General features: G+C 44.4%; 1 protein-coding gene across 1 annotated transcript; it reads left to right on the forward strand.

Moving 5' to 3' along the window:
• The first annotated feature begins 8012 nt into the window (after window positions 1-8012).
• Window positions 8013-9918, forward strand: LOC119343115 (probable L-gulonolactone oxidase 4). Its single transcript, XM_037614284.1, has one exon. It carries the CDS (start codon window positions 8032-8034, stop codon window positions 9796-9798), a length of 1767 nt encoding a protein of 588 aa, XP_037470181.1. The 5' UTR covers window positions 8013-8031; the 3' UTR covers window positions 9799-9918.
• The last annotated feature ends 4530 nt before the right edge of the window (window positions 9919-14448 follow it).

Raw genomic sequence — 14448 nt, forward strand, 5'->3', positions numbered from 1 at the left:
TCACCATAATATCTTTCGGACCATGAACAGATCCCATCTGGATCCTTTCTATTCTGCTGTCGCCATTTTAGGGCTTTGATTCTTTTGCTTTTTCCTGAACTGTTTTAGATCCAAAGTAATAATCCTTAGCTTGTGAAACCTGTTTCTGTAGCACTTAGTAATTTTTAGATCTGTTGCCCTTCGTGCCATTGTAGGCGGTTTAACCTGTAGAAAACGACAATCCGGCAGGTACCATTAGCCCTCTCATAAACCGCCATCTGTCTTTGAACATCCATCTCCGGTTTAATGTACACACATGTGATGATTAAATTCTCCGGTTTCATACTAGTTTATGCATATCAATCTTGAACCGTGAACCGGCATTTGCACTTCCTTTACAATTTTCCATCAAAAATGGCCAAGCAATTCTCTTCTTGCAACTGGGTCCCTTCCCAGGTCACAGAAACACAACTCAATGGATATGTTCTAACTGGCGCTTTGGCAAAGAAAGAAGTCATTCATTGGAGAGTCCCTGGTGCCGAAAACTCTCCTGAACCTCAAGATGGAGAAGTGGTTGTGTTTATGCGGCATCTAGACCGAGGGTTTAGCCCTCCTGGATAAAAAAAATCCGGAATGTACTCGCCAACTTCCAACTCCATCCTCAAGACATTGGACCGAACTCTGTGTCCAATATCTGCAATTTCCAAGTGCTTTGTGAAGTTTACTTTCAAGAAGAACCAACTGTTGAACTCTTCAGGGACTTCTTTCACTTGAACCGCTGCACTGAATTTTCTGACGGCCCCAATACTGAACTTGGCGGAGTGTCGATTCAGAAAAGGAAAGAAGTCGATTTTCCTCATGCCAAACATCACAGCCACCCCAAAGATTGGAATCAAACATGGTTCTACTGTCAGAACACTACCCCTGCTGATGAAAACCCTCTGTCGGGTTACCGTGCTCACCGGCTCAGCAATGGACATCCACTGCCTCAACGGCTCACTACTAAAGAACGACAAACATATGCGCCTCAACTTGCTAAGCTCCGGGCTCTTCTAGCAAACGGCTTAACAGGCATTGATCTCGTCCATTGCTGGGTATCATGGGGTATCCTGCCCTTAAGCCGCCGTACCAAGTTGATGCATGAGTATACCGGGGACGTCAAGGACCCTCAATGGCACCATGAAATATAGATGACTGATGATGAAGTTATTGAGTCTGTTAAAAAGATGCTAGATGAACCGATCGCTGAGTGCAGCAAGACGGGGCTGCGTCCCTTCTATGCCTCCAACAAACCGCCAACGGTAAGAGTTTTTGTTTCCTTCTGCTTTTTAATCCGTCTCCACTTTTACATTTGATGATAACCCTTTGTTTATTCTTACAGGCCAAAGATCCTTTCTGGAAAAATGAAAACTCAAGACAAACCGGCGAAAGCTCAAGACACACCGGTGAGGGCTCCTCGTGCTAAGAGCAAGGCCATTAAGAGGCCAGCCAAGAAGAAAACCGCCGAGTCCTCTGATCCGCCCGAAGATGTTGATGATTTGGAACAAGAGGTAGAACTTGACTCCCTCAGTTTATTTTTCATACATCTTATTGACAATGATCATTATCAGGATGATGCGGAAGCTAGCCGTGCTAACCATGTAGAGGTAATCTCCCTTTCCTCCAATTCCAATCTTGTGCCAGTAAGAAAAATCCGTCGCGCGGTCCGGAAAGTGAAGCGTTCACATCCTTTCACTCATTTGGATCCACAGCATCCTGAAGCTCGTCGCACAACCCGGCATAGTGGCCAGCAAGTCACTTCCTCCGGTTTACCAGACACTCCAATCCGGAAGCACCCTGCAGAGGTCTCTTGTAATTCTAACAAGTCTTATCCCTTGGCGGGTTACTTCCGATATCCTCTTAATCCGTATGACTCAAATTATCAGGGAACTTCCAATTCATCCTCTGGCGATTCGTCAACTACACAGATGCCTCTCCTCAAGACCGTCCTTGGGTAAGTATAATACTTTTAGCTTTGCCTTCTTGTGCCGGTTTACCATATTAATCCTCTGTTGCCAATTTGCAGCGCCAATGCCTGATTTAGCAAGAAGGCGAAAACAAATGCTCCCACTGATGAGATTGCACCGGATAAGACCTCAGAAGGTGATGGCAGAGATGTTGATATTGCCATGGATGATCCTGTGCCATAAGGTCAAGCCACTGATGCTGATCCGCCCGAAGTTAACCTGGCGAGCCCTCATATCGATCCACCAAGCCCGCAAGCCAATCCTCCAAGTCCGACTGCTGATCCGCCGAGCCCTGCCAAGGCCTCAGATAAACCGGCGAGCCCAAACACGGCAACTGATGATGTTGTGATTACTGGGGTTGGCCATACTTCTCCTGGTAATCCTGTCGCTTTGTCAAAGCACAGTGCCAAAGTGGAATCTGCTGCTGAAGAGAAGGGCAAATGGAAGACTGATCTGTCAAGTTATGCTCATCTCCCCGCTCAAGAACTTCACTCTGGATACCTAAACCGCCTATATACAAGCCGTGATTATGAGGCCGGTTTGGTCAACTTGATGAAGGAGCGTTATGAGGTAACTTCCAAACACTTCATAAATTTTCTTTGCACTGTATATCAACTCCATTGTATCCCCCAAGGGCCGGTTTATCTCTTCAAGATGAACCGGGACTTTTAAATAAAAAGACTTTCAACTGTGTAGCCCCCAAGGGCTGGTTTACCTTTGTAAGATGAACCGGGACTTGATGTTCCAAACTTGTCCTTGTTGAATTCCTTCACCCTTGATTGTTCTGATCAATTATGCATTAGCCCCCAAGTGCCAAGATTAATACTTGTATTGAGTCTTAGGACTTAGAATGATAGTCAAAAATAAAAAGCACTCCGCATTAGCCCCCAAGTGCCAAGATTAATACTTGTATTGAGCCTTGGGACTTAGAATGATAGTCAAAAATAAAAAGCAATCCGCATTAGCCCCCAAGTGCCAAGGGTATAACTTGTTATATGCTTAGGACTTTGAGAAAAAATATTAACATCTTCATCATCTGTCTTTTGCGGGCCGACTTAGGCAACAAAGATTCCCAGATTGTCGGTCTTCAAGAAAACATCAAGTCTCAGCAAGCAGAAACCTCCAAGGCCAAAGATGAACTGAAGGGCGCTTTAACTGCCATGGAGCAATTAAAGGATGGTTTCGAAAGTGACCGGGCGGATTGGGAAACAGAGAAGGTTGCCCTATTAAAGCGGGCTGAAGATGCCGAAGCAGCTCTGAAACCGGTGGCAGAGGAGCTAACTGGAATAAAGCATCAAGTCAATGCTATGACTTCGGCAATATTTGGTAAGCACTCTTTGTAAGCACCTTCCTTAAACATTTTTGAAGTTGCCGGTTTAACAACCAATTCTTAAACCGTTTGCAGGTAGTCGTGTTGCTCATCTGGGCTCGGATATGCGGATGAAGTTGAAGGCAACCTACACATTGATAGAACAATTGTATACTGGTGCTCAACGAGTCATCTGTGCGGCCTCCTTCAACAAGCCGGCACCAACATTGATCAAAGATACACTGACCAAATTATCTATGACCCCGGCCCAGATGGAAGAGGTAAAGCGATCTACCGCAAGAGCTGGTGCTTTGACAGCACTGACTCGGGCCAAAGCGTGGATTGCTGATCTTGATCCGGCAGATATCGCAAAGGGTTATCCTGGTGAACAAGAAGACGGATCAGACTTTGATAATGAAGCCCTCAAAGTCTTGACAAAAGAGATGCGCCCACTGGCAAGCCAATTGGCTGAAGAGGTTGACTTGTCTGTCTACCGGTCCAGCTATGACGCAGATAACAAACGGGTTGACACAGCTGTGAAAGAAGCTCAGAATCTAATCCCTCCAATCCGTAAGCACAGCTATGCCCCTGACATTGAACCATCCAACCTTATAAGCAACGAAGCTGTCTTTCAAGTCTTAACCAGGATTGATTGGACCACCCTTGACTTCCAGCCACTAGGTGAGGAGGAGGAGGTTGAACCGACACGAGATGATCCTTCAACTTCACATCAGCCTGGTGATGAATCATAATCCGTCAGCCGGTTTGATTTTCACATATAGCGTTGCGGGCAACAAAAAATTATTATTTTGGGCATCAAAGCGCCTTGTAATAGGCTAGTTGAAATACTTTGCTCTTCTGCCATCGTGCACTGCTACCTTATATTGTAATCCGGCATGATTGTTGCTATGCTTGTTTTATTTGCCTTGGTACTTTTTATCAAATCCTGCCTTTTGCATTTGAAAATCTTAAACATGTCCTGGCAGTTTACCGTCGGACGGGTTATAATACCCAATACAGAACCAGAATTCTCATAACCAAGGTTATAAAGTAATGAAATATGAAATATATCATACATGTGATATTAAATCACCTTTTGTTGGCTCACCAACCTTATGTAGTAAGGGTGATCACCCAAACCTTGAGTGTTGGAAAACGCCCACCGCATTATGTTGGTGTGTAATAAGCCATGTCGGGTTATGATAAACACCGGATGATCATCCTGGCGACTTATAGTCAATGTCAGACCGGATTAAAATATGCCGGTTCATAATTGATTATGTGCTAACAGCTGATAAGTGGAAGCCACGCCGGGTTAAGAAACACCGGGTTGATGTAATGACATATAGTCTGGTCGGGTCGGTAGACACCGGTTTAACTTAAAACTTTAAAAAGAGATCGAACTTACAAAAAGCAAAAGCAAACAAAACTTGTAGTCGAGGCTTTTCGAGGGCTGCCAGGCCCAAATTCGAGGCTTTTCGTGGGCTGCCAGGCCGCTGAGTTAAACCATTTGACAAAGCCTTTTAAGATGGACCTTCAACTAACCAATCGTCGTTTTAACTTTGACAAGTTCAGGATCTGTATAAGATTGACTTGTCAAACGTTCGGCGGGTCATGCCAGGATTATCTGGATAGGAGTGGCTTACTTGATGAAGGCGGGTTAACCCGGGGTTTTAGGTGAATACACCAGGCTTCCAAGCCGTGGGTCGATACCCAATTACAAGGGTCCTTTCAAACTCTTTGTTGCTTTGCACAAAGAGCCCCCAGATAACTTTATGAGTTGTGCTCAATGGGTGCCTATGTTTGATTTGTGCTTTTAGCAACAATACTCGTTTTGGCCCCTTGGGTGTGAAGCTCCCAAGCTTTATTGTGGCATGATAACCGGTTTAATGGACAAACAGGACGTCGCTTTGTGAGCAAAAGCCCCCTTGTAACCAAGAAATATTGGAAGAACGGCAGAGGCCCTCCTTGTAGCAAGGATGCCGGTTTATTATATTGATTATAATATATACATTGTCAAAATATGTACATAATGACTCATTTTTACGGCTATTTTTTATAGATGCCTCAATATTGGATTTACGGCTATTTTTGTCCGAGGCCGACAATAAGGAAGTTGTTTAGTTTTGTGATTTGGTTAGTCAATTTCTGCAAACAAACCCAACATAAGCCTACAATAGTCGTTCCGCCGAGGCAAAACAAAAATCCGTTAATCCATGGTGGTGTCATCTCAAAGTATAAATGAACAAAATAAAAATAAATAAAATGAAAGGAGTGAAGTTTTCTAAAGAAGAATGAAGTAGTGGCATTAATACTACCCTTTAAGAAGAAAGAGATAAAAAATAACGACAGAATATGCGCACAATTCACATAAAAGCTGCACTTTTTATAATATACAAGAATAAGCGTATAATTTTAAAAATGCAAAAAAGGTGTTATAGAAGGGAATGAATTAGTGGCATTGGTATTACCCTTAATGAACAAAGATTATGAAATAGAAAGTAAAACAAATCAAAGTAATGAAGTTATCTAAGAAAGAATGAATAAGTAGCATTGGTGTTACCCTTTAAGAAAAAAGCAAGTGAAAAAAATGCGCACAATTTTGCATTGAAATTGCACTTTTTGTAATATGAGAAGAATTACCATATAATAGTGCAATTTTTGCACTACATAATTTACACACATTATGTAAGTATTTGCCTCTATACTTACACACAAAAAAGAAAATAAAAAAAATTCTAAGAAAGAATGAATTAGTGGCAGTCATATTACTATTTAGGAATAAAGGAAATAAAAAAAAGAAATAGTAACAAAAATTGCTCACAGTTTGCACTTAAATTAGGTTTTTTAATATGCAAAAATAAGCATATAATAGTGAATTTTGCAACAAAAAAATCTAAGGATGAATGGATAGTGCCATTAGTATTAGCCTTAAAGAGGAAAAATCTGAAATTTTTTATTTTTCTAAGAAGAATGGATAAATAGCATTCATATTTCCCTTCAAGAAGAAAGAACTTGAAAAAAGTTTAAAAATATTGCACAATATCGCGCACTGAAAATGTAGTTCTTGTAACATGCACAGAATAATCATGTGAGAAATGTGTGATAGCTCTCGGGAGTCCCTACACCCTGGTGAATAGTGAATTCAAAAAAATACGGTAAAGAAATCTGAAATTATGACACATCAAATATTGTCGACGGGTGACCTTTTATATCGGAGCTACGGCGCAACTCTTATATTATTCAGCTAGGGGTTAAAACACTCCAGGTGACATGACAAAGTAAGTTATCCTGGTTCAGGCCACAACACCCTACCTCCTACCCTCGTGTTCTTCCTATATATCCATCGGGCCGAAATTCAGCTAGCTATTACCACCTCCCTTCAAACGACCTATCTCCTCTCCTTTTATATCCTTGGGCCAAAGTTGACCTTCCTTCTCCGTACGCCAAACATCATGAACCGAGCAGAGATAGTTGGTAACGCTTGCGGAGGACGCCACCACCTTCTTACCAGGGGCACGTTGCCTACCATCAGCGGACAAAGTTTGGCATGGTAAAGTTGTATTGGGCGTATGGGTGTTGCCGACGTGCACGTCAGAGGAAGTGACTAGACAAGATCCCAGTGTTGTGTGTCACAATCACCCACGGGCCCCGAGCACCATGCTTTTTTGGGTAGCTCGGGATCCTCACCTGCCCGAGCACCAAGACGACGGAACACCTTTGAGGGGGAAAGCCCAACGACATATCTATCGCTTGCTATAGACGCAAGCACCGTCCAACGGACGGACTTTCAGGCCAGCACGTTCCCGTGTCACCGACAAATATGCTCAAACATTTTAGGAGAACATATTTTCGTCGAGAAATATCATCTGATTAGCTCTACACATGGGAAACAAAAATCAATGCTCAAAACTTTGAGCAGCGAAATATTTTTCTTGGGTAGAGCTCCTCGAATGTTTTGTCTACACACAAATTTTGAGCATATTTGATGTCACGAAATTTCAGATTTTATGATTTTGTTTTTTGAATTTACTTTTCATGAGGGTGTAGGGACACCAAGAAGTTAAAAACCACTCTCTAAGCATATAATAGTGCAATTTTTGCACTTTAGTATAATTTACAGACAACATATGTTATAATATTTGCGTGTATACATTTACACTTGCCCAATATCCCAATATACTCACAAAAATCAACTAAAAAGGAAAAAAAACATACAAACAGAAAAAAAAATGGATAACAAGCTTTGAGCCCAATAGGAAAATCGACTAACTCCAAACAGAAGCAGTTCAAAAGTTCAGTCTAAGAAGACATGAAGCAACAAAGAAAGTATGAATCTTGACAAAAGAATGGACGATAAAAAAATCAACCCACACTTGCACAAATTTAAAAGTCAGCCAACTTACGTATAAAAGTATTTTCGTTTTGCACTCATAGTTCTTTGTCACTCCACAAAAATGTAAAGCTCATCTCTATGTTAATTTTGTTGACTTCACTCACGCTGGAACCTGTTCGTTCGTTCTATACTCGATCAAGGAAGTTGCACATGAGGAGCGGGGATCTCTATGCCTGATGGAGAGGCAGGGTTTAAGTTGTGCACTCAACTGGTTGTATTTTTTTTTCATTTTCGTGCACTACCATGTGTCTTAACCTTATATATACCTGTCTATATCTAAGGTCTAGTAGATAGTACAAGCAAGCTGTATGGCAGTCATTCATTCATTCGAGAAGTCAGCGATGTCGCAAAGAGATCAAGCACAAACACGAGCAATGAAGAGCTTGGCTGCTGTTCTCCTCGTAGCGATCCTGCTCCAGCTCGCCGGCTGCAACCCTCCACCGGACCCGGTGACCTGCACGGATGGCACGTCCAACTGCACGGTCACCAACACGTACGGCTCCTTCACGGACCGCACCATCTGCCACGCGGCCAACGTCGTCTACCCGAGCACCGAGCAGGAGCTGATCGCGGCCGTGGCGGCCGCGGCGTTGGCCAAACGCAAGATGAAGGTGGCCACCAAGCACTCGCACAGCGGCCCCAAGCTGGCGTGCCCCGGCGGCAGCGAGGGCACGATCATAAGCACCACACGGCTGAACCGGACGGTTTCCATCGACGCCGAGAGGCAGTTCATCACGGTGGAGAGCGGCATGGTCCTCCAGGACCTGATCCAGGCCGCCGCCGCAGCAGGGTTATCCTTGCCGCACTCGCCGTACTGGTACGGCCTGACCGTCGGCGGGCTCCTCGCGACGGGCGCGCATGGGAGCGGGCTGTGGGGCAATGGAGGCGCCGTGCACGAGTACGTGGTCGGTCTGAGGATCGTGACGCCGGCGCCGGCGTGCGATGGTTTCGCCATGGTGAGGGAGCTAGGCGCCGATCACCAGGACCTGGACGCTGCCAAGGTTTCCCTGGGGGTCCTCGGCGTCGTCTCCCAGGTGACTCTGGCCCTGCAGCCGCTGTTCAAGCGGTCGGTGACGTTCGTGGAGCGCAACGAGTCGGACTTCACGGCGCGGGTGCCCGAGTGGGGCCGTCTCCACGAGTTCGCCGACATGATATGGCAGCCGCAGCACAACAAGGTCATCTACCGCCAGGACGACCGCGTCGACGTCTCGACGCCGGGCGATGGCCTCGGCGAGTTGTTCCTTTTCCGCTCCGTCCCCACCGCCCTGCTCGTGAGCGGAAGAGCCATAGAGGAGCAACTGCAGGAGAACGGCACTGACATCGCCCGGTGCGCGGCCGAGGAGGAGGGGGCCACGAGACAGCTGCCGGCCTTCGGCTTCACAAACGACGGGGTCTCCTTCACGGGGTACCCGATTGTGGGGTACCAACACCGCATCCAGGCGTCTGGCTCATGCATCGACGGCCCAGAGGATGCCCTCCTCTCCTCCTGCGCCTGGGACCCGCGCATCCGGGGATCTTTCATGTACAACTCCGGCTTCAGCGTCGCACTCTCCAAGGCGCCGGCGTTCATAGCCGACATGCTAAAGCTCCGGGACCTCAACCCGGACGCATTCTGTGCCGCCCTCGACGGCAGGGTGGGCCTGGTCCTCCGTTACGTCAAGGCATCCTCCGCGTACCTCGGCAAGCACGAGGACTCTATCGATGTCGACATCCTCTTCTACCGGAGCCGCACCGACGGCATGCCGCACGCCCATGCCGATGTGGTGGACGAGATCGAACAGATGGCGTTGGGTAAGTACGGCGGTCTGCCACACTGGGGCAAGAACCGCAACTTCGCCTTCGACGGTGCGATCGCAAGGTACCCCAAAGCCGATAAGTTCCTCAAGGTAAAGAGCAGGTACGACCCGGACGGGCTCTTCTCGAGCGAGTGGACCGACCAGGTGCTTGGTATCAACGGAACTCCCAACATCATCAAAAATCATTGTGCCATTGAAGGACTCTGCGTCTGCTTCAACGACTCACATTGTGCGCCGGAACAGGGCTATTTCTGCCGGCCAGGGAAGGTTTACAAGAAGGCTAAAGTTTGCTCCTCGGAGCAGGATTATTAGGGATGATGATACCACTCACACTTCCCATCATTCGTCGGCCCTGAAATAAATTGTTTTCTTACAGCACCAGCACCATGAAATTGTGATTGTGATTTGTTTACTTAATACGAGCATATGTATTATTTTTCACCCGCAAAAAGGAGTATGTGTTATTTTTGTGGTTTACAGTCTATTAATTCAATAGTTATGTTTCCAAATCCTCGCCCAAATAGGATTTATTTGGCGTACACTTCACGGCACTATTCCGTGTCGTGTTAACTTAGCTAATAGACATGTGAAAGTCTCGCCTAAGTGTCCTGCCTGCTCATCTGGGCCAGAAGACACAAAACATTTGTCGTTTCTATGTGACAGAGCAAAAGAAGTCTGGAGAAGACTAGGGATGGACGATTTTATCGACAGAGCTTGTAAAATAGACTATGCGGGTGAGGCAATCTTGGAATATTTACTTTCATTATCAGATCGGGAACTATGTATTATGGGCACTCGTAATGTGCGTGACATGATTGCCATATCAGCCTGGTACTTGTGGTGGGAAAGGCGCAAATTAGTACACAATGAGACTATTCAGAATACACAACAGATATCCATGGGGATACGCGCTCTCGCTGCCAATTTTGTTAATGCCTCCTCGCTGAAGGCTTCCATTAAAAGAGGAGGATGGTCTAGAGGATGGTCTAACCCCCCGACGGGATTTGTTAAACTTAACGTTGATGCTTCTTTTGACCACGACCTTCTTAGGGGTACGATCGGGGCTGTCTTAAGAGATGACAAAGGTAGGTTCATCTATGAGGGAAATGGTAAGATTGACTGGTGTGCAGATGTGTTGATGGCTGAAGCTTTGGCGTTAAAATTTGGCCTATCGCTTGCGTAAAGGATGGGTTGTAATCGCATAATTATTAACTCGGATAATATGGAGGTGATCGAGACCATGAATGAAGGAGGACGATCGTCGGGGGCAGCAGCTGCAATTTTTGATGATTGTTTTCACTTAGCTTGCGATTTTCCTATTTCTAGATTCGAGCATTGTAATAGATAAGCAAATAAAGTTGCTCATGAACTTGCCAAGTTGGTTAGATTTTCATTCATTTCTGATTGGTTTGAGGAACCACATAATGCAATTGTACCAATCCTCATAAACGATGTAATGATTATTTCTAATGAATAAAGCTCGAACTTTCTTTCAAAAAATAAAAATTCAATAGTTATGTTTTTATAGCTTGTTTCTGAGACAACTCAAAGCTTGGGTTGCGAAAAAAAAGGTAAAAGTGACACACGCCTCCGTTTGGTTTGCAACCTGCGAGGCTGCAACTTCGTCCATTAGTACTTGCTTTGGAGCGAGCCAAACTCTTTGGCCTCCATCAAAACACCAGCCAAATGTGAAGGATAGCCAAATTTGCTGGATGTAATGGCATTTCAGTTGTCCTATGTACGACAGTTCTTATCTCCCCCGGCACTGAAAAAGGTAGCCCAAGCCCGGAAACAGTGCCACTAGTTAGGCAAAATGTTTCAGGATCACAATTGCTCGAGCTGCCAATTGGAGGAGAGTGCTTCACCCAAACGCATAGGTAAAACTGCATAATTTGGGATGCCAGCGAGGTAATATGTGATAGGGAAATCTTTTGGGACAATCGCCTCATTCCACTGTATGAAATATCGACAACAATTTGAGCAGTTCCATCTGCAATAACCAAAACGAAATACAATCGCAAGAAGCACATACCAGTACGGAAATTCATGAGGGCAAAGGGAAACACATGCATGGAACCAACAATTTGCTTTGATATTGGTGCATTAGTTTATGTCACTAGTTCCATGCATGCCATCTTTTGGTAGAGTTGCATGCCCCATCCACCCCGCCTTCTATGTTTTTTAATTTTATCTTCAAATTTGAATTTATTGTATCTTTTGAATCAAAAGTCTAAATTAAGTTTCATTTGCATATTTGCATTCGTTGCAACAAGTACTTTACCAAGTTTCATATATTAAAAGCTGATAGACGGAATATTAAGTATTACCAAGTTTTAATTTTTAGGATTTTAGGGTTTAGGCTTAGAGCTTCAGCCTTATGTTTCAGGTTAAGAGTTTAGGATTGAGGGTGTCTGGTTGAAATTTTAGTACTCCCTTCGTCCGGAAATACTTGTCGAATAAATGCATAAATATGGATGTATCTAAAACTAAAATACGTCTAGATATATCCATTCCTCCGACAAGTATTTCCGGACGGAGGGAGTATTAGAAATTTGTTGAATTTATCATTTGTTGTATCAAGTTTTAATAGTTGAAACCACTGTCCAAAAAATCTTCCAATTCCGCGATTAATCTTTCGATTTATCGCTACTCGGGGGGTGATCGATAAGATTATGCCTTATCTTCACCATTTATCTTTTGGGCCGATTTATCACTATGATAAGCGATTTATCAGGAATCTACCTATAAATCAGACCTATTCATAGCACTATGTTTGCAAAAACTATGCTTATTTGTGTTTTGTGGACCTTGTTATGAATTTTGTATTGTTTTCCTATTTTGTTTGTCATTATACAAGGATTCAAAGGCTAGGAATCAAGGTAACACATCTGTCTAATATTGTTTTGGTGTTGAATATAGTGTATTTTAGTGTTGGGAACCTGGGATTTGCAAAAAATATCCGATTAATAATCTACCGATAAAATCGATTAATCGGCCAGTTTCCGATTAATCTTTAATCCCTAGCTGACCGAGACGATAATGATAAATGATATCCTCAACATTGGTTTAAACTTCCTAAAATTTTAAAAACTTATCGAAAGGTATTCTAAAGTGATGTTCTTTGAAAGCCTTCGTCGTAAGGAATAATAATATGTAAACGAAACATAAACTGGACTTTTGGTTCACAAGATATATTAGATTCAAATTTCAAAGTCAAAAGAAAAAGTATGCCAGGTTGGATAGATGGAGATGTCAAAAACTACCATGCATGAACCATGTCCAAGATAATTAAGGGATAAAGCACATGTAAAGGCCAAACCAGTTTCCAAATCACGGGGCAATCACACAGTCCATAATCTGCATGCCCCCGCCCCTGTGTGCCACAAATCCTTTTTGCGGAGCAGTATGTGGTTTTCATGAGATCATGTACCTTGCATTGAACATATCAACATTAGCAAAATAAAAAGAGATAGAGAGACTAGATGATTAGCTCATGTAACATGATGATTTAGATGTAGATGTGACGACCCAAGTGCCAAATGAGCACTCTCGACTCAGGATTACTCAACGTATTGTCCAATTGCGTTGCTGCACCCCCTTGTGACATATTTGAAGTACAAGTTATAATGAAGCACAGTTTGCCCACCCAACGTGGTTCTCGAATCTATTATGAAATGAAAAACACCCATTTACCCTCACGTGTCGCTCCTACGAGCAACGAGGAGGGCTAACCATAGCCGATGGGCCTCAACCCCTTCTCCCCTTCCCTTTCCTCGGTAGCGATAGGGATTCCTCTCTTCCCGCTCGATGGTAGCAGGTGCGAGCTGCATAGGGCGGTGGTCCTGGTGTGGGTAGTGGTGGCGCCGGCCGGCGCTGGCAGCGGGGTCGCTGGTGTTGCTCGACAGTGTGGTGGGCTATGGGAGGCGGCTCGATCTCGATCAGCTAGATTATGATCCTCGGTGGTTGCGGGCGGCCGAGGCTCCTCGCTGGCAGCGCCCGGTTGGGCTTGGTGCAGATGTTTCCTGGTGGAATCTTGTGGGCTGATGGCCAGAGTTCGACGCGGCTTCTCCTCTATATACAGGCGTGCTCCATCTTGGATGGCGGCTTGAAGGCGACCCTCGATCGGTTACAATGGAGGTTGGTGAATCATGTTGGGCTCAGAGGTGGATGCGGCCGACGCGGTCGAGGTTGCCTGTCGGCTAGAGTTGCTGGTGTTGAAAAATATGCCCTAGAGGCAATAATATTGTATTATCATATTTCCATATTCATAGTTAAGTGTTTATATTTCATGCTATAACTGCTATAATCCTGGAATATGCGATTCAGTGAAAAACACATATGCACGTGTGAAATGATAGATGGATAAAATAAAGGTTCCTAGTCTCGCCTCTAAGACTAGCTCAAGTGTTGTTGGTGATCACGTTTTCCGAATCTTAGGATATCGTTTAGTGTAACTATAGTCCTAAAACAACATTGAGATTGCGACGTTGGAATAACAATCATATTGAATCAACCCAAACATTGATTGTTATGAATTGAGACAATATCGTCTGTAGTCAATTGTAATAACAGGGCGTGTTAATGTGATTTTTCTCCTTAGACCATGAGACTATCATAGTCACTTCTTACCGTACGGTGAACTTTGGGGTTTCTCAAATGTCACCTGTAACACAATGATCATAACGACAACTTACAGGTTCATCGAAAAGTTTGACAAGTGACTAAGATAGCTCGAGAGTGGGATTTGCTCCTCCGATGATGGAGAGATATTCTTAGGGCCCTCTAGGTGTGATGGCATCCATCATTGTCTGGCAATAAATAGGTGACTTCGTCATGGAGATGCTGGAACACAATAACAAAATAGAAGGACAAAACCGGTAACAAGGATAACGGTATAGTGAGCATGTGATAACTCAGGGGGATACTGATACATCTCGGGTTTTGTGAAGTATCACGAAGCAA

Source organism: Triticum dicoccoides, chromosome 1B (genome assembly GCF_002162155.2).
Source record: "Triticum dicoccoides isolate Atlit2015 ecotype Zavitan chromosome 1B, WEW_v2.0, whole genome shotgun sequence".
Taxonomy (NCBI): Eukaryota; Viridiplantae; Streptophyta; class Magnoliopsida; order Poales; family Poaceae; genus Triticum; species Triticum dicoccoides.